Genomic DNA, 19,781 nt, shown 5'->3' on the forward strand with positions numbered 1-19,781 from the left:
CTGAGGCAAGAGAATTGCTTAAGCCCAAGAGTTGGAGGTTGCTGTGAGCTGTGACGCCACAGCACTCTACCGAGGGCAACAAAGTGAGACACTGCCTAAAAAAAAAAAACTGCATATATTCATGGTGTACAAGTGCAATTTTGCTACATTACAGTGAAGTCAGGGCCTTCAATGCATACATCACTGGAGTAAGGCACATGGTACCCACCAAGCAACCTCCCACTTATTTGTAATGTGTCCACATTCTTTAGCCTCTTCTTACAAGTGAGAAGATGTAGTGTTTGTCTTTCTGGGTCTAAGTTGTTACACTTAAGAGAATGGCCTCCAGTTGCATCAGTGTTGCTGCAAAAGGCATTATTTTATTTCTTTTTACAGCTGCCTAATATTCTATTGTGTACATATGCCCCATTTTCTTTATCCAATCCTCTGTTGATAGACCCTTAGACTGATTCCTTATCTTTGCTATTGTGAACAGGGCTGCTATAAACATACAAGTGCAGGTATCATTTTTAGGGTTTACAGTGTTTACATTATGTTCTGCAGCCATCATCTACACTGTTTCATTTTCCTTCTACACGTATATTTAAATAAATTACAGCTCACTAGGAATGGCTTCTTTAGAGTTTCCTCATTCTCAAGTTCTTTATTTTGATTCATTCTTTTGTTGTTGTTGGCAGGATTTTACCAGTAAGTTTCTCAATAAAAGCTCCAAGTTCATGTCTGGGAACGTCTGAGTATTGTTTTTTACTTGAGTGACGCAATATTCTTGAATCGCTTTTTCTTTCTTACAGCTCCATTGACTTCTGTCATGAAACGTTTCTGCAAAGCTGGCTTGATTCTCCTTTATCCTGCAGCCGCTATCTGTTTGGTGACTTCTTTTCCTGCTTGGATACTTGAAGACTGTTTTCTTCTTCCTTGAAGTTGAAAAATATAACTAGCTAGATTATCAACTGTTCTGCATAATTTTACCTGATATGCAGTGTGACTAGTAAATGTGAAGATGAATGCGTTTTGTCAAGGAAAATTTTCTACATTACATCTGAATTTTTTCTTTTTCACTTTTTAAAGTCTCTTCTTCAGGGACATGAGTTCTGCCTATACTGTATTGCCTTTGGTTTCTATCTCCAGCATTTCCCCTGTATTTTCTTTAGCTTTTTTGTGTCTTTTGTGATTATCTCAACCCTTCAGTTTATGTCAGTAATTTCTGCATTTGGCATGCCTGTCTTGTTCATTGTTGTTTGTGTGATAGTTAATATATTAACTCTCTAGTGATGTTTTGGGTTCAAATTTTGCATCCCTTACTCTGTAACTTCCTTTTTTAAATTTTCCTAATGGTTGATTATTTTTCCCATTCATATCAAAGTCCTCCATAGCTGGAAGGACTTGTGCATTGTATTTGCCTCCAGATTTATATCTTTTGTGTACTAGTTCTGTCCAGACCATCCAATATGATGTAGCTGAATTGTCCTTGATGCTAATGTGCCTTGTCTTAGGTCTAGTTTCTTTTATTATTAGAGTTAAAAGAGTAATTGTGGAAGACTTCGCATGGAACTATTGAAGTTGTCCATCATATAATATTGTATTTATGACACTATAGCTTCAACATGAAGCTACAGCCCATATATATGTGTGTGTGTGTGTGTGTGTATGTGTATATACTTTATATATACAAAAGTTACCCAAAAAAATGTATGCAAGTTTTAGGGATAAAAGCTATTATAATTGTAATACTCAATATATACTGATAGGGGTTGTTATCTTTTGTACTTTGTCTCATATCTCTTATAATTGCAGAAGTCAAACATGACTTGAGTTTTAATATTTTAATATAGTTTTCTTTCTTAAAATGTGTGTACTTTTTTTGGCATCTTCTCTGTGTGTGTGTATATATATATATGTATGTATATATATAGAGAGAGACCTAATCATGTATGTATATATGGGATATATAATCATATATATATGCTTATATATGGGTTAGAACATGAACATATGAGATATTGATGATTATATCTTTTCTCCCTATTTTAATTTGGTGTTATAATTTGTAAACTTCGAATCTAATTTCAGAATTTAAATTTACCAAATTGACGCATTTAGAACAGAGTGAAGGAATCACATTTTTGTTCCTTCTAAGGTGATGGTCCTAGAATGTCCTGGAATTCCAAGGGATCCACGAATAATCAGATTGAGACATTTCTACATAATGATTAAGAAAGCCTATAATGATTCTTGCCCTTTTCTTATCTACCATACTCAAATGGAATGCATCATTCCTTATATAGAGTTCTCAAAGACGTACAAACTGTGAGAACACAAGTACTCTTTAGTATTCTCAACTTGCTCTATGTTCTTCTCCCAGATTCAAGCCCAATGAGGCTTTAAAAAATACAAGATTGTGACAAAATGCTAACTCCAACATACTCGGACATTCTAAAACCTGCAAGTAGAAAGTCTGAGGGCAGCAGATTCACTACTGCATGTTCTTAGGTTTTAGAACATCTAAACCATCTGCCCTTCTACCTTGGTTCAGCTAAATTTTCATGACGGTGTTTCCCTTAAGGACAATTATAATGAGAGACATCCTCCTCCCCTATTGTAAATAAGAATATTATGATGCCACTTCTGCATTTTTGTATCAGGTGACAGTGGCTTCTCTGTTACATATGACAAGGATGTCCTCTTTCTTGACTCCGTAGGAAGAAAACTGTCCATTAACTTGGGACCTCAGCAAGGCATTTAGCAAGGTCTCTCATACTATCCTGTGGTCAAGAAGAAAAATATAGACCGGATGACTGTACAATTAACATGATTCATAGCTGGCTGAAACAACATATGACAAAAGGTGCTAATTAATGGACTGATATCAAACTGAAGGAGCTTTCTAGATTTTCTACAGTACTGCCTTTTACCCAGTGCTGCCTGATACCTATTATCAATAACTTGGATAAATGTATAGAATTGTATCAGTAAGATTCAAGTACATTACATCACAGAATCAATATTAAAACAGTCTGGAATAATGGGACACATGTAGTAAGAGAAAGCATAAATAGGATAATAAAATGTTTTGTACTTTGTTCTAAAAACTATCCCCACTGCTCAAAATGGGATATACAAAATTTTCTTATTAACAGCAGATGTATGTAGTTATTAAACAAGTCTATTAAATATTAGGTAGCACCGTAAGAAGGAGGCATTTGTTGGTTAGTAGAAAGAACGTTCATTGGATCTGGCATCAGAAAACTGGATGAATCCCCAGTTCTGCCACTTTGGCTTTTAAACTCTTTGATACTTACTTTATTCTCAGGGTTGCTGTGAAGTTAAAATGAGTTAACACATCTAACTTCCAAGAACTTGTGTTCACTAAATCTGACCTAGAAAAGTTGCCATTCACAATAAAATAGGTGGCTGTGCCACTCCATTTTGTCTTAGTAAAGATGGTACTTGGAATGAGTTCCAGGTGCCATACTTGCAAATAAACAGAAGCTATTTCCAAAGCCTGTGACCAGGATGGATGAGCAACTCAAAAGAGAGCGTGAAGAACTGTTACAGAAACAGGGATAACTGAATTGAAGACTGTGGACTCAAGGAGATCACATCTACCTTCAAACATTTGAAAGCATGCTTTATGGCCTTCTGGAGAGCTCCAGAGCAACAGAACTTACATTGGAGGATGGAAAATACAAGAATGTGGGCCAGGGTGACCACTTGGTGGAGATGTTGTGAGCAATTTCAGCACAAGTGGATTGTTTGGACTACATACTCTTTAATGGGACAGTCTGTCATATTTCTAGGACACTTTTCATGAAGTGGTTTCTTCTAAATCCTGTGTCAAACCAATTCCAAGATTTCTGCTAGCTTGCATTGGTCTGTTTTTAGCATTAAAATATCACCTTCCCTCTAGCTCCAGGCCAGACTTCTTTCTCCAGGATGCCTTCTCCCACCAGTTTACTCTTGTTCACTACTTTGTTTAGGAATTTCTGGTCACCTTTAAAATGTCATCTTTCTCCAAACCAGCTAAAGGACACAGTATGTTTGTGGATAATAAATGTTTGTGGACATTTTCGGGGGAAATGAGCCAGAAAAGCATAATTTTGTGGCTGCTGGAGTTGGAAGGTAAAGTGGGAATTAGGAACCAGAATTTAAGAACTCCAGAGTTGGAGCTATGGACCAAGAAGTGGGGTAGGTCGTCCCACAAGGCTTTAATGAGAATATTTAGAGTATTAGGTAGATAAAAAGTCCAGAGGCCTCTCGCCTTGACCCTATTGGTCTACTACAGAAACTCAAAAGTTATTTGTTAAAAGGATGACTGACTTCCCCTGTTTTCTGGAGGCAAAAAGAGTTCTGGGCAAGTGGCTTCCAGCACTTCCACCCTGTTCTAGATCGCGATAGAGAAGGTGCCTGAGCCAACCAGACAGACTGCCGGCCTCTGGTGAGCCGGGGCCAGCCAGCTCCCCTCCTAAGAGTCCCCAGGGAACCATTTTTATTTATTTTACAGCCAACCTTGGGGGAAAATTGGCTGCTCTCCAGTTGCCAAGGACGCTGCCGCTAACTCTGCTGGGCTGGGGTGAAAGAGGACGCTGGAAGGGGGAAGCGGCAGGGGGGGTTCCGAGTGTTCTGACTGGCTGGAGCGAGAAGCCTTATTTGCATAATATTCCCTGACGGTTCCCGATTGGCTGAAGCTAGAGGGGCGGTGGTGGGGTGATTCCAAGTGCCTGGAGCGCTGGCCCACAGACCTTTTCGTTCTGGAGTTACCCCAGTGGGTGTGAGTTGTTGCGCTGGCCCCAGGGAGCTGGGAGGCCCGGTTTGGGAAGTTTTGCAGTCAGGTGCACGAGCCATCTTTCTTCTATGATGTTTAAGAAATGTGCAAGAACAGTGCTCGGAGTCAAGAAACTAGGGAATGGAGGGTGACGCCAAGGCCAGAGAGGGGGAAGGAAACAGATCCAGGGAGGGGTGGAGGCTAAAAAGAAAGAGGGGCCTTCTCTTAAGCTGAGCTTTTTTTGCTGAGTGAGATCCCTTTGCTAGATCACGTGGATTTCCGTTTTCCGTGAGTTATTGTCAGACTATTGAAACTAGGAAAAAGAAAAGGAAGCAAGATTCAGGCATTTAATAATTTAAATCTGCACAGCGAGTTTTCAGCTGGGTGCACAGGTACTTAAAACACGGAGAGGATCTGGGGTGGGGGGCAAAATAGTATATTTCAATTTAATTATAAAACCAACTACTGAAAATTGTATGTTTTTCTGGAGTTTTCCTCCTGCAATGCTCATTGAATCTTATTGGATCTAAGGGTTTACAACCAGTCTATACTATTTTATTCTCTTTCTGCTAAAGCAGGAAGCAGAGGAGGTGGGGCCAGGTCTGTAACTCATCATAGCCCATTTCCACATTTTAAAGGTTTCCACTCTTTGTATAAACACTTCCAAGACTATGATGAGGTCCTTTACTAAGTACAATTAATTTTTGAAAAGTACTTTACAGTTTACATAATGATTTTTGCCTCCATTATCTTATTTAACCTTAACTAAAACCTTGGTACAGCCCTCAAGAGAAGCTCTATTTTATCAATAAGGAAACTGAGGCTGGAAAAGTTTGTAAGTTTCCACATGTGCAAAGAGGGAGGCTGATAATATTTTAATGCTTCAGACTTATTTTCCATTGATTCCCCAAACCCTGATAGGTGGGTTGAGCAGGTAACAGTATTCCAGTTTTACAGATAAGAAAATGAGCTGTGATCTACTGCTAATAAGTCCTGGGGTGAGGGTTCCCAGACTAGGCTCTGTCTCCAGGGGTCACTGGCTTTCGTTCTCTGGTTAACTGATCAGGTTCTTGTGCTATCTAATCAGCTTTTATTCAAAAGACAATTAGGAAGGTTTGCCTTGGAAAATATTTGAGTATAGGTCTTAAGGTGAAAGAAAGAGGGAAAGAAAGAACCCCCTTTTTAGTGCTCCCTGCTTTTGGCACATTTTGTTCCTAGGCGATATGTACTAATGGCACCCCTGAAAGATTTTAGAGAAAAGCGATTTAAAATGAAAAGCTTGCGTTCTATTGGACATAATTGGACTGTGAGAGAAGACGTGGATGGAAAGAAATAGCAAGGGAAGTTAAGAAAAGAAAAATAAAACATGTTGGAGCTTGGAAGTCCCAAAGTGAAATTTAAGGTGCAGGACTCTTAAAAGTTAAGTGGCTCAGGGGAGTAGGGCTCCATCCCCATATGCCAGAGGTGGTGGGTTCAAACCCAGCCCCAGCCAAAAACTGCAAAAAAAAAAAAAAAGTTAAATCCAGCGATTTGGTATGTAGCTTCTTAGGCCCTGTTAAATCACCCTGTGCTTTAAGATGTATTTTTTTTTAAAAAAAGAGACTTTTGGCTTGATCCTGTAATACTAGCAGTTTGGGAGGCAGAGATAGGTGGATTGCTTGAGCGCAGGAGTTAAAGAACAGCCTGAGCAAGATTGAGACCCCATCTCTACTAAAAATAGAAAAACTAGCTGGGCATTGTGACCGTGACTGGTGCCTGTAGTCCTAGCTACTCTGGAAGCTGAGGCAAGAGGACCGCTTGAGTTTGAGGTTGCTGTGGGCTATGACTGCTATGACACTTGGTGCTCTACTCAAGAGACAGAGTGAGACTTTGTCTCAAAAAAAAAAAAAAAGAAAAGAAAATGAGAGTTTCACACACACACAAATATATCCCTTTAAAAAATATTGGACGCATCCCCACTTTTCTGTTAAATGATGAAGACACCCAACACCAGGCCTAACTACTGTCACCCTCTCTTGACTCCTGGGCAGTCAAGAGGCCAAAGGGCCCAGGCTCTCCAGCATCATTTGGTAGCTGAGTTGAGCAAAAGTTAGGAACTGTGCTCTTTCTTTCTACTGCCTCTGATCTCTGAAAAAAATCTGCAGCTCATATGGTAGGTCACTCTTCATCCCTAGCAGCAAAGGTTATAGTAAAGATTAGGAAGACCGCTCTGGGAGGGAGGCCAAAGCCTCTGATGCTCCCTTCTCCTAGTAGCTAGCCAAGGCCAGGGCCACCGCGGGAGCACCGCGCGTCCACGTGCACCCGGCATGTCCAGCCACTCTTAATTACATAAAAGTCCTGAGCAGGAGTTGTGGCCGCTGCTGGGCCCCTCTTCCCCGACGGCTAATAATAAACCTGAGTTGCTGATTCCCCGCCCCGGCCACGGTAGATTGGGGGTTGAGGGGCCCACTTTGCAACCAGGGCACGTGCATTCCGGTCACCCCACCCCGGGAGCGCGCGCAAGGCACGCCCAGCCTCCGCACTCCAGCCTGTCCGGACGCCGGCGCCTCCTTTACCCGCGCAGTGCCCGTCCCTCCCCCAGCCGGTTAGCTTAGGGCTTGGCGCAGGCGGGGTGCGGCAGCTCCATCCCTCCTCAGCCCTGCCCTGCCCTGGCCTGCCCCGGCGCCCTCCCTCAGCCCGGGTATCAGGCGAGAGGCGGAGCTGGCCCGGCGCGCCCCGCCCCCGCTGTAGAAAGGGCCGGGCAAGTGTTACTAGCGGTCATCCCGGCTCAGGCCTTTTATCTGGGTGCTGCCAGGGAGAGGCGGGAGGAGGAGACACCGGGGGTGGCCCTGAGCTCCGGCGACACCTTTCCTGGACTATAAATTGAGCACCTGGGATGGGTAGGGGGCCAACGCAGCCACCGCCGCTCCCAGACACAGTCCGGCCACTGACCGCAACAGCGTACTTGGGCAGCAGCCACTGGCAGTGGAAACACTGAACTACCAACGAACAGAGAAATCTCAAGGCGCAAGAGGAGGTGGGTACCCCCGCCCCGTCCAGCGTGGTTGCTGGAGCTCAGGCTTTTCGGAGGGAGAAGTAGGGGGTATCCCTTTTCTCTGTGACCCTTGTCGGCCGAAGAGGTGGGACCGCCCAGCTGTGGGGAGCCACCCAGGAGCCGTCCCAAGCAAACAGTAGTCTGGGAGGGAGGTGCTCTCGGGCATGGGCGTCGGGTACCCTAGCCGGGTAAATAATCTCCCATCTTTTCGTCCCTATGTCCCAACCAGGCCAGGGCTCAATCCACCGACCGCCCTCCGCCTTCACGACCTTCCGGACGCCAAAGCCTGGAGAAGCCGCGCATCCCGGAGGGCCAGGCTGTGAGTGAGAAGAGAGTTGGAGAGGGTGGAGGAGGAACTGGGAATTCCGCCGCACGGTATAGCCAGGCCCCGGACGCAGGCCTCGGAGAGCGCGTGAAGGCGGCACTCTTCGCCCCAGCCGACCATCCCTGTGCGTCTACGTCCCCGCGCTCCGGCTGCCACCATGATGCAAATCTGCGATACCTACAACCAGAAGCACTCGCTCTTTAACGCCATGAATCGCTTCATTGGTGCGGTGAACAACATGGACCAGACGGTGATGGTGCCCAGCTTACTGCGCGACGTGCCCCTGGCTGAGCCCGGGTTAGACAACCACGTCGCCGTGGAGGAGGTAGGCGGCAGTGGAGGCTGCCTAGAGGAGCGCACGCCCCCAGCCCCCGGCCAGGGCAGCGCCAATGGCAGCTTTTTCGCGCCTTCTCGGGACATGTATAGCCACTACATGCTACTCAAGTCCATCCGCAACGATATCGAGTGGGGAGTCCTGCACCAGCCGCCGCCACCGGCGGGGAGCGAGGAGGGCAGCGCCTGGAAGTCCAAGGACATCCTGGTGGACCTGAGCCACTTGGAGGGTGCGGACGCCGGCGAGGAAGACCTGGAGCAGCAGTTCCACTACCACCTGCGCGGGCTGCACACTGTGCTCTCCAAACTCACGCGCAAAGCCAACATCCTCACCAACAGATATAAGCAGGAGATTGGCTTCAGCAACTGGGGCCACTGAGGCGGGGTGCCCGCGGCTGCCCAGCACCCTCTCTCGGGCCCCATCTCTCACCCTCTCTCTTTCTTCAAAGCTGTTTTCTTCTTAGCTGTGGGGCTTGAAGGGCAGACTGCAAAGTGGGGGGAGGGGCTGCGTACGTGGAGGAGGGAGCCTCATTAGTGAGTCCAGAGGAAAGTGGTGGTGGGAGAGAGGGGCCTAAGTACCCCCCCCCGGGGGGGCCTGCATTCTATGTTAGTGGGAATGAGACTGGGCTGACGCTCTGCATTTCAGCCTGTGCCTTTCCTAGGGTTTCTTTCCTGTTCTTTCCGAAGGAGAAGGGCCTGAGAAGGGGTTATGCCAGGGCGCGGCGCTGGGTTGCCACGCTTGGGAGAGCCGCCTAGAGCTGGGTGGTGAAGGCGGGGCGCACACCCTCCCGCCTCCCAGTCGTTGGGCCGGTGGAGGCCGAGGCGTTGCTAGGATTGCATCAGTTTTCCTGTTTGCACTATTTCTTTTTGTAACTGTGGCCCTGTCTTAAGTATTTCGAATCTCCTTGCTCTGAAACTTCGGCGATTCCATTGTGATAAGCGCACAAACAGCACTGTCTGTCGTAACCGGTACTACTTTATTAATGATTTTCTGTTACACTGTACAGTAATCCTGTGGCACCCCTACCCCATCCCTTCCACACCATCCCCGCCCCCACTCCTACCCCAGTGTTTGTAAACTGGCAGTGCGCCAGCTTCGACGAAGCTTGCCACTCAACCAGTGAAAATAATGACATTATCTTTTATCTTGAGAAAGTGGACTTTATCCGAAATGGAACCAACTGACATTCTATCCGTGCTGAACATAGAATGATGAAGGGTTCCACCATTGTTATATGTCTTAAGTTTATTTAAAACTTTTTTAATCCAGATGTAGACTTTATTCTAAAAAATAAAAAGCAAATGTGTTAACTAAACTGGACAAGCGTTTGTTGCCTTTTAATCCGCCAAGGAGTGGTTTAGTTGTTAAATAAAAATAAACTTAACTGATTTTTTTAAGCAAAAGTAAATTTTATTTTCTCTCTATATTTCATGGTAGTGGATATTCGACTCTGCAGCCTTGAGTTTTGTTTGGGAAGTAACTAACAAGATTTACTTCCAAGCCCTATTCCTAATTCGGTACTGAGCTAGGACCATATCAACAAAAAGTTCATAAATACTCAAAGTATTTGGGAAGGTATATATATTGTATCTTTCATCCAATTTTCCTAGCTTATTGGAGCATTTAATTAACATTTTGAACTTTTTGAAGAAGCTCAAGCACACGCTGAAGTGTTTCGAGGCATAAAAACTTATCCTAAAGGCTGAAATTTCACTGGGGCTGCTGAGAAGTGAAAATTTGAATAGAAACACCAGCTAATATCAGTGCATACACCTTGCAGGTCTTTACAAGTCTTTTATGTGGATCTTAAGAGATAATCACATGCGGTGACCTTTTTCACTTTTTTCCCAATAAAGTGCTCAGCTTTGTTGAGCAGTGTTTAATTATGCTTCCAGTTTTTCAGTGAGCCAGTCTGGGATTGGGGACAGCAGATCTGATCAAGGCTTGGGAATCCTTAGAAGCCATCACCATGCTCTTAGATGGTGGGCAGGTGAAACATGCCCTCTGCGTTTTCTGTATTTCATTATTTCAGGGGATAAATGTCAGATCCACTTCAGTTTTCAATCTTGAAGTCATGCAGCATTTTCTAAATTCCTAAGACTTGAATTTAAAATGCATAATAACTTTGCAGTTAAGAAAAAAAAAACAGAATTTTTTTTTTTTTTTGGTGGTGCTAGTGGGCAGGGGCCTCCCAAGTCTGTTATCAGCTTTTAGCAGCAGTGAAAAAAAAAAAACCGGGGCAGTATGGAGACTGGGGTGTCTGCCAGTTGCCAGAGAAAGTTAATCATTGATATATAAAGATAAGCTGGGCAGCACTAAAAGTACGGCATATAACCTCTTGTGCCTCCTTTAAAATGTCAAAAGTGCAAGCAAAAAAAAAAAAAAAAGGAATAAAAAAAGGAAGCGAAAGAAGCCATGTGGGTAAAAAGAAACAAAAGATTTTGGAGCCAGAAAATTGTGTGGGCAAATCCTCTTGCTACTACTTAATAACTGTGTGTGTTTAACTCTTCAGACCTGATGCCACATTTGAAATCCGGCATGCTAACTACAATGCTTGCTTCATGCAGTTGCAGTGAGAATTAAATGAAATGACACTTAGAAGTTTTTCTTTAGGTACTACTGGTTACTTACAGGTTTTCTTTCCTACTCTAAATGTTGGTTCATGTCTCCATTTCTGCCCCTGCCCTCCTTTCTCCAGGAATATCTGAAGCTTAGGGCACTCTAAGGGAAAGCACGATTTTAAGCACCACCCATGAAATAACAAGTAGACTATTTTCTTTCTCAAAGTCCTGAGGGAGAACCTGACTTGAAACTAAAATGTCACCGTTTGGGCAGGTGATGCCAAGAGCTTGAGGATATTCACTGCAAGTTGTTTTTAGAATATTCTTAGTTCTATACAATACAGAAAAGTATATTTGGATAGCAAAACAAAACTGTAAATAGAGAATGATCAATTATTAACTTTATTTTTGAAAATAATACTTCATTTAAGAGTATTCCTGTATATAGTGATTCTGACCTGGGAGTAACGAGGCTGTTCAAGAGCATCAGAATCTTTATGAACCATAAGGTTCCCAGGGCCAGTAAGTACTATTCCACTAGTAGTAACTACTATTTTATGAAACAAAACCCAGGACAGATACCCAGCAAGCTTCATTTGTTAAAACTTCTCAAGCTATTTAACATTTTGCCTAACTTCTGAGGCAAAGTCATAAGTGACTTCATAATATTTTCAGAAGGTAATTTAGATTTTAAAAGTTGAATAAATGGTATGCCGCCTCCGTGGAAGAGCTCTCAGAGATAATGGCTGACTGACAATGCCCATCTTCATGGGTGGGTAGTGACTAACGGGAAGGTACAGACCCATGGACTGGGCAGAAAAGAACTGCTTAGATTGGAATTGATTGCCCTCCAGATATTTATGGGAGATAAGAATTTTCTACATCAAATCCTTTTACCAAAGCTTTTAAGAAGGCCGGGCTCTGCCTCTAAAAACAGCTTTCTGCTTTGCTCACATGTGGATTTTCATGTTTTACGTTTATACAATGCTCCTTAGTGGTCTGGCCTGATTTACTCTTTCTCTGAACTTGAACACAGTTAGAGACCATGGCACCAAAGCTAGGATTCCTTTTCTTTTTTTTTGAAACAGTTTTACTCTGTCACCCAGGCTAGAGTGCCATGGCATTAGCCTAGCTTGCAGCAACCTCAAACCTCAAACTCCTGGGTTCAAGTGACCCTCCTGCCTCAGTCTCCTTAGTAGCTGGCATTACAGGTGTCCCCCACAAGGCCTGGCTAAAAAATATTTTAGCAGAAATGGGGTCTCACTCCTGCTCAGACTTCTAGAACTCCTGAGCTCGAGGGATCCTCCCACCTCGGCCTCCCAGAGTGCTAGGCTTATAGGTGTGAGCCACTGTTCCCAGCCTGCCTCAATTTCCTCTTAATTTAGTTACTGAATATAAATCACTTGTGAGATCCTCTCTCTCTCTCTCCCTCTCTCTCTTCTCTCCTTCCCTCTACCCTCCCTTGCCCCTCTTTTACTCTGCAGTGCCAGTGGTTCTCAGATGTTTGCAAACTGGGCACAGTTCTGGTGGCTTGAGAGCTCAAATCTTATACCATATGCCCTTTTTCCCCCCAAAGGTATTTATCTGATGGTGAGATATCTAATAAATCTTACCAATCATTGCATCTTCATGTGATTTATTTTGAAGAATGTTGGATAAAATTCCAGAAGGAATATTTTCTTTAAATTTTGGACATTTTTTTCTTCCTAATTAAAACAAAAGATTGATTGGAAATTTTTGAAAACTTAAACATGTAGGAAAATTGGATTGGTCTCTTAAAATTAATCACTAGTCTTTTTAAACTTTAAAACTTCTATGTAGTTTCTGATTAAATCCAAATTGCTTTAATTACCAAATAATTTGATTTAAAGTTTTTTTAACATTATTTCCAGTTTTTTTCTCTTCTTTTCTTTTCTTTCTTTCTTTCTTTCTTTCTTTCTTTTTTTTTTTTTTTGTAGCTTAGGGAAATTTAAAGGTTGTTCTTGAGTTACTACAAACACTTGATTAGGCCTTTAGTTAATTTGGAGCTGTGTAGAACTTTCTGGTAGGTGGTGGTAGACATGATTATAGTGTACTATCAACAGCTGTTTCTGTCTCTGGAAACTATTAATAGTACCATCCTTTGACTTACGCAAACCAGGGCTATTGACCTAGCCTCCCCATTATAGAGGGTCCCCACTTTGATTGTCCTAGTGCCATGCCATTTCCCATAAGGCAAGGAGTCCTCAGAGTCAAGGGAATGGCCAAAATTGCACTCTCACTTCTAGACCACACTCTGGGTTCCTGGGTCCAAATGGCCCTGAGCCCTGACTTTGGAGACATCTGCCCTGGGCTTACCCATCCAATGGTGGATGAGCTAATGGGGTATGCACCCCTAGGACTGTGGCTTGGTGAGGAGCTATGGACAGGCTTGGACACGCACCCCGAGCTGTCCATATGAGGACATGCAAGGGCTTTTTGTGGTGCAGGAGGAAGCTTGGGTAGGAAGCTGAGGGGGTGGAGTGGAAGCTGGAGGTTCCTGTTTATTCTCTTGTCCTGGCTTTCAGGATGAACAAAGGCTTTGAAGTCTGCAGAAAGGAAATAAAGAGGTGAAGTGGCCGAAGCTTTAAAATCTTTCCCAGTTTTAATAAAGGAGGATTCCACGGTTTTTCTCCCTACTCCCTACATTCCCCAGGCGTCTTGTTGCTGCACTGAAGAATGAGGTTTAGTTAATGAAATGTTGGTTAAGGGAAAGCAACGTCACATCTGTACACAGAACTTTTCCAGCTGCTTGCTATTCAGTGCTTAAATGGTGGCGATTATAGCAAAGGCAGCTATTCTAGACTCAGACACTTCTCCCCTAAAACCAGGAAGATTTCACCTTCCCAAATACTCTTTCATCTTTTTGTTGTCACTGTTGTTGTTCAGTTAGCTGTTTTCTTTTCAGAGTCAAAAGTCTTCGATAAGTTAAAGCAGAAAATAAAAAGTTGTGCATCTGTCTACATGAGGCCCACTAAAACCACAACTCTCTTGTCAGCCCTTCCTGTTTTGGCATTCTACTTTTGAGAGGAACATTTTTTTGTACCTTCTTTACTTTTAAGAGGAACATTTTTTGTTCTTTCTCATGCTTTTTCTTATATTTTATGACTTCTTTGACTCTTCTGTCAGAAGACATTGCCTAGCCATTTAAAAATGTATCTGCCAGTGTGCCCAACATGAATAACCCTGAACTGGCAAGGATTTGGATTGGTGAATGTCCTTATCATTGAGTGAAGACCAGGGTTGTAGACAGTAACTTTCTGACCTTGGAGTGTCTAGAGAAAGTGACTTCTATTGCAACACAGTAGATAAGAAGACTGGGAAAATTACTAGCAAAATATAGAACACAGTTTTTTTTTTTAATTTTAGCTAGCTCAATAAACAATGTTGGAGGTGGAGCGTTTTCTAGAATGTATTTTGCTTTTCAATATCAATCTGCCTAGTGTTGATATGTGTACTTTTATCAACGAGCATTCAGTTAACAGGATGAAACTGGACATGATTCATTTGATGTTTTCAAAGATAGACACTAACTTTGTAGTTTTTTTTTTCTTTTGAATACCACACTGCTGAGGTAAAGAATGTTGTAGCTTGTGGGTGAGCTCCGTCGGGCCAATTAAAACCTGACTACTCTTCCACCATGTTGAAATACCTGACAGAACTTGCTGCGCCCTGGGATAATGGCCTTTTTTTTTCTTCTTAGACATTTTAATTGAGGAGATTTCCTGTTTGGTAGTCAAGGAAGGATGAAAATGAAAGTACCACATTGTTCCTTCTGACCAAAGTAGTTAACATTTTTCGGTTGTTCACAAGACAATATTCATTTTAAGCCTTGCTTTTTGAAAAATGAAACACACATAAATAAGTTGTGAAAGAAGATGTATCTGTCCCATAGCAGCCAAAGTATTTGTAGAATGCAAGGAGTATAATTAATGCAGTTTAGTCATTCAAAGGCAATGTATGGTATCTTATGACATCTAATTGATGTTGCAGCCTATAACTTGTAGATGCTTTGGGGGTCATAATTTTGCTTCTGTTGTGATAAGTACTTGTTGACAATTCCTTCATAGCTTAAATGCTTGAGGGGAGAGTACCAGAAATGTAGATGGTTAACCCTGGTGTTGAGACTAAAGAAACCAGTCACCTCTTTCCATAGGGGATTTGGGAGCAGAAGAAAATTTCTATTCCCCATAGCCAGATTGGCCTGATGTGGAAAAAGGGAGGCCCCAAGTCAAGTCTGCCTAATTTAGTCTTTCCAAATGCACCAAATGTCTCCCCACTGTCTCTGTGTCAGTCTGAGTAAGGTGAGTGAGGGAGAAAGGCAAAATGTGTTTTAGGATATTCTTACCCATTAGTAACTTGAGGTGTGAGGGGAAATCATTCTCTTCTGATGGCAGGCTGTGGGACCCTTTCCTCTGTCTAGACAGTTAACAAATATTAAGTCAAAGCATATGAAGTTGCCATTTGTACTGGTTCAGAATGATTGAATAGTTTCTGATTCCAGCAGTTAGGTGCCCCTCCTAGGGACATGCTGTAGTCTTTTTCAATGGAGAAAAAAAATGTTTCAATGGAAACTTGTTTGCCAACTCAAGGTTGGCCTGATTTTGAAGTAGAAAGAGTAGGGAACAAAAGAATACCAAGGGGAAGAAGTTCTGTAAAGGAGACAAATGAAATGGAAGAAAGAGGAGGCTTAAAATTGAAGAGATAAAATGGAGAAATGGCAGAGAAACTGTGGCAAATTGTATTTTCTAAAAGTGCTGCGAAGTTATTTCTGGCCCCACATGCTATTCTACAATTTTGCCACCTTCCATCAAGAGGTATGATCTTGTGGCTGCCTTGAGAAAATGAATGCTACTGTCACTTCCAAGGCCAGGCCACAAAAGGTGATGTATTTTCTTCTTGTATGAGATACATGACTGTCTATTGAGATGCTGGCTCTTGAAACTTACCATCCATGCTGGGGAGGAAGCCCAAGCCACATGGAGAGGCCACACATAGGTGTTCTATCTGACAGCACCCTGCCAACAGTCCCAGCCAACAGCCACCATGAACTACCAAACATGTGAGCGAGCCTTCAAATGATCCCAGCCCCCAGCTTTTGAGCCACCACAGCTGACGCCAAGTAGAGGATAGACAAGCTGTCCCCACTGAACTCTGCCCAAATTTCAAACATGTATGCAAAATATTTTTATTCTTTTAAGCCACTAAGTGCTTTGTTACACACTAATTGATAACTGGAACAGAGCCATTTTCCAAATTGCAAGAGATTGTAGAAGTAAATGAAAACAATTGAAAGCAGTATGTAATCTGTGGAACAAAGTCTATTTTATCACGTTTACTTGAGTAGCAGCTTATAATAATCTTGAACCCTTTGGAGATAGTTATGTGATATCTGGCATAGAGAATACAAGGATTAGAAGTGATGGATGATTAGAGAGATGCTATGAGTAACATTTTACATTTCTGTTAAATTCAATATGGTAGGCATGATAATCACCCCTCACAGATGCCCATGACCCATTCAGTGGAAAATGTGAATATGTTCTCTTCCATGGCAAGGGGTAATTATGGTCACAGATGGAATTAAGGATGCTTAAGAATCATCCTGGATTATCTGATGGGTCCATTGGAACCACGATGGTCTTTAAAAGATCAAAATAGGAGTCAGAAGACTCAGAGTCAGAGTGTAGCAGCATTAGAAAGAATTGATTTGCCATCACTGGCTGTGAAGATGGAAGGAAAGAGGGGCCACAAGCCAAGACATGCAGGTGCTTCTGGAAGATGGAATGGTGAAGCAATGGAAACAGACTCTTGTCCTAGAGCTTCAGAAGATGCGCAGCCCCACCAACACCTTGCTTTTAACCCACTGGACACATTTTAGACTTCTGTCATCCAGAACTGTAAGTTAATAATTTGGTGTTGTTTTAAGTGGAATCTTTGTAGGAATTTTTTTTTTTTACAGAAGTAATAACAAAAAGAAAATACTTGGCTTCCAGCCTATGGCCAGGAAATCAAAAAGTTACATACTCACAGTATCCATTCATCATCTCTGCTCTAGTTAAAATAGAATTTCTAGCAAAACAACTTCTTGAAAACAGTATTGAAAGGTTCTTTTTGTCTTGTTTTGTGAAAGAAACTTGAATTTTCTCTTAAGCCCTAATCTTGGAGACAATGGCCTGCATAAAAAGATACTACTTAGAGTGCTGCTGTTGAATTACTAAAAAGGTTTGCCTCAAATATAGCAACAATATTTATTATGTATTTGTGATTAAGATCTCAGACACACTTTCTCTTTCTTTATGCCTTATTCTCACTTTCCAAAACATTCTGTGATTTTTTTTCTGTAGTGTTCATTTCTGCACCCTTCATTTGATTATTTTTGTTTTTATTACTATATAATTAGATGCCTTAAAATGTGCAGATATCAAGAATACAGTTTGTTAAGTTTCAACAAACTCATACAGCCATAACCAAGACCTCCATTGAGGTACAGAATATAACCATCAACTTTGAAAGGCACCACATGTTCCTTTCTGATCGATCATGCTCTTCCCCCTGTTCCCCAGGCAGCCGCTATTCTGGTTCTGATCCCCATATAATTAGTTTTGCTTGTTCTTGAACTTTGTATAAAGAGAATCATACAGTGTGTTCTTTTCGGTGTCTTGCTTCTTTTACCCACCATAATATTTCTGAGATTCACCCTTGTTCTTGCGTAAATCAGGAGACCTTTCCTTTTTACTAATGAGTAGCATCCCATTTTATACATTTTCCTGACTTGTTTACCTATTCTGTTGTTGTTGGACATTGAGGTTGTTTTCATTTTATTTATTTCTTTGATTTGAGCTATTATGAATCAAGCTGCATAGAACATTCTAGTGCAAGTGTTTCTCTTTCTTTTTGCTAAATACACAGGAGTTAGATTGCTCATTCATGAGACAGGTGCATATTTAACTTTATAAGAAACTGCCAAGGAGTTCTTCACGGTGGTTATAATGTCTGTCCTCTCACCAGCAATGTGTGAGACATCCAGTTGTGCAGCCCCTTGATTCGTGGTGCCTCATCATTACTATCTTGTACTTTGAGCTCTCACTGAATGGAGATGAGTTAGTGCTGGAATGCAGCATGAAAACTTTTCAATGAAGAGACACATATTAGATGTCTCAGTGAATATAAAGGTCATAATAAGAGGTGGAAAGTATTTACTAGTTGTTACTTAAATAGGAGGGCCATGGAAGAGAGAAAATGGAAACCCTTGAGGAGGGAGCTACTGCTGCTTCTTTTCTTTTATTGAAAGACAGGATCTCATTCTGCTGCCCAGGCTGAAGGGCAGTGGTGCGATCGTACCTCCTGTGCTCAGGCAATCTTCTTGCCTCAGTTTCCCTTAGTAGCTGGGATTATAAGCACCCGCCACTATGCCCAGAAAATTTATAAAATTTTTTTAGAGATGGGGTTTTGCTATGTTGTCTAGGCTGATCTCAAACTCCTGGCCTCTTGCCTCAGCCTCCCAAAGCACTGGGATTACAGGCATGAGCCACTGTGCCCAGCAGGAGCTTCTTTTCTTTCATCTGATTTGTTCTTTAAGGCTTTCTAAGGAACTGCAACCAAATTTCAAATTATTCTGACTGGTTATTTAATCTTTAGCTTTTCCAGGCCTCTCTCTTTCTCCTTTTTTCTTCTTTCATTTATTCCACCGATTATTAGTATATGCACACTGAAAACTTTAGATTCTTGTTGATAACTCTCCTGAAGACTTGTAAAGAGTACGAATTCAAACTCAAAGCAATCATTCCTGAATTGGGGCCTGCAGTGACTGGGAAAGTGGCTCCAAGAACTGTAGTGGTTCCCATTCTCCACCCCTCCCACTACAATTTTGGAAGGCAGAACGAGCAGGAATTGGGATGTGAGGGGGAGAAGTAGTTGGGAGAGACAATCCAAAACAGCTTTCATTTGCTCAACGCAAACTCAGAAAGAACAAAGTTCTAAAACAAAGACCCAACCCCTCCCTTCTTTCCTCATTCTGTGTTAAGGTACAGTGGAATCAAATGCCAAAGCTCACATGTGGGTAAAGAAACTTCCAGGCTTGTGGCAAAGACCAAATGTAGACAAACAACTTAAAAACAAACACCACAAGTGAGATAATGGAATTATGCCAAGTTCTGGGAACATGCGTGAGGAAGCTCAGCTTGCAGACGTCAAGGAGATCTTCACAGAAGTGACAATTTATTCGGGAAATAGTTTTGGGCACCTACTATATACCGGGCATCAAGCTATTTGCTGGCATTGATGGCGTTTGTTATAGTGTCTGGTCTCAAATGCTTATAGTTCAGAGGAAGGTACAGACAAACAGGCAATTATGATGTAGCCTAACACATGCTATGATGGCTGGGTATGGGGTGCTGCACAAACTCACAGGAGGGATCCTGTATCAGATCTGGGGATTGAGGAACAGTCTCTTGGTCAAAGTGACCTTTATGCTGAGATCTGAGGGAATAGTGTGGATTAGCCCGGTGACAATGGGGTTGAGATGGATCCTCCTGGGTGATATCTGAGAGACTGGGAGCAGGGATGGGCAGTAGATGAGAGACGAAGGTGAGAAATAAACAGAAGCAATGTTATGAAGAAGGTTTGAAAACATGCTAAAGATCTGCTTTCTGATATGATGTTCTGAGGAGGGCATATCACTTCCTTGATATTCCTGCCAAACACACACACCCTACACTTAATCATGAGGAAACATTAGGCCCTTC

General features: G+C 42.4%; 1 protein-coding gene across 1 annotated transcript; it reads left to right on the plus strand.

The window, feature by feature from the left end:
• Window positions 1-7,209: 7,209 nt before the first annotated feature.
• Window positions 7,210-9,846, plus strand: MID1IP1 (MID1 interacting protein 1). Its single transcript, XM_003799888.3, has 2 exons — window positions 7,210-7,778; window positions 8,026-9,846. The coding sequence occupies exon 2, from the start codon at window positions 8,279-8,281 to the stop codon at window positions 8,831-8,833; it is 555 nt and encodes a 184-aa protein (XP_003799936.1). The 5' UTR covers window positions 7,210-7,778; window positions 8,026-8,278; the 3' UTR covers window positions 8,834-9,846.
• Window positions 9,847-19,781: the final 9,935 nt, after the last annotated feature.

Source organism: Otolemur garnettii, unplaced genomic scaffold (assembly GCF_000181295.1).
Source record: "Otolemur garnettii isolate 467f Iridium unplaced genomic scaffold, OtoGar3 scaffold00158, whole genome shotgun sequence".
Classification (NCBI taxonomy): domain Eukaryota; kingdom Metazoa; phylum Chordata; class Mammalia; order Primates; family Galagidae; genus Otolemur; species Otolemur garnettii.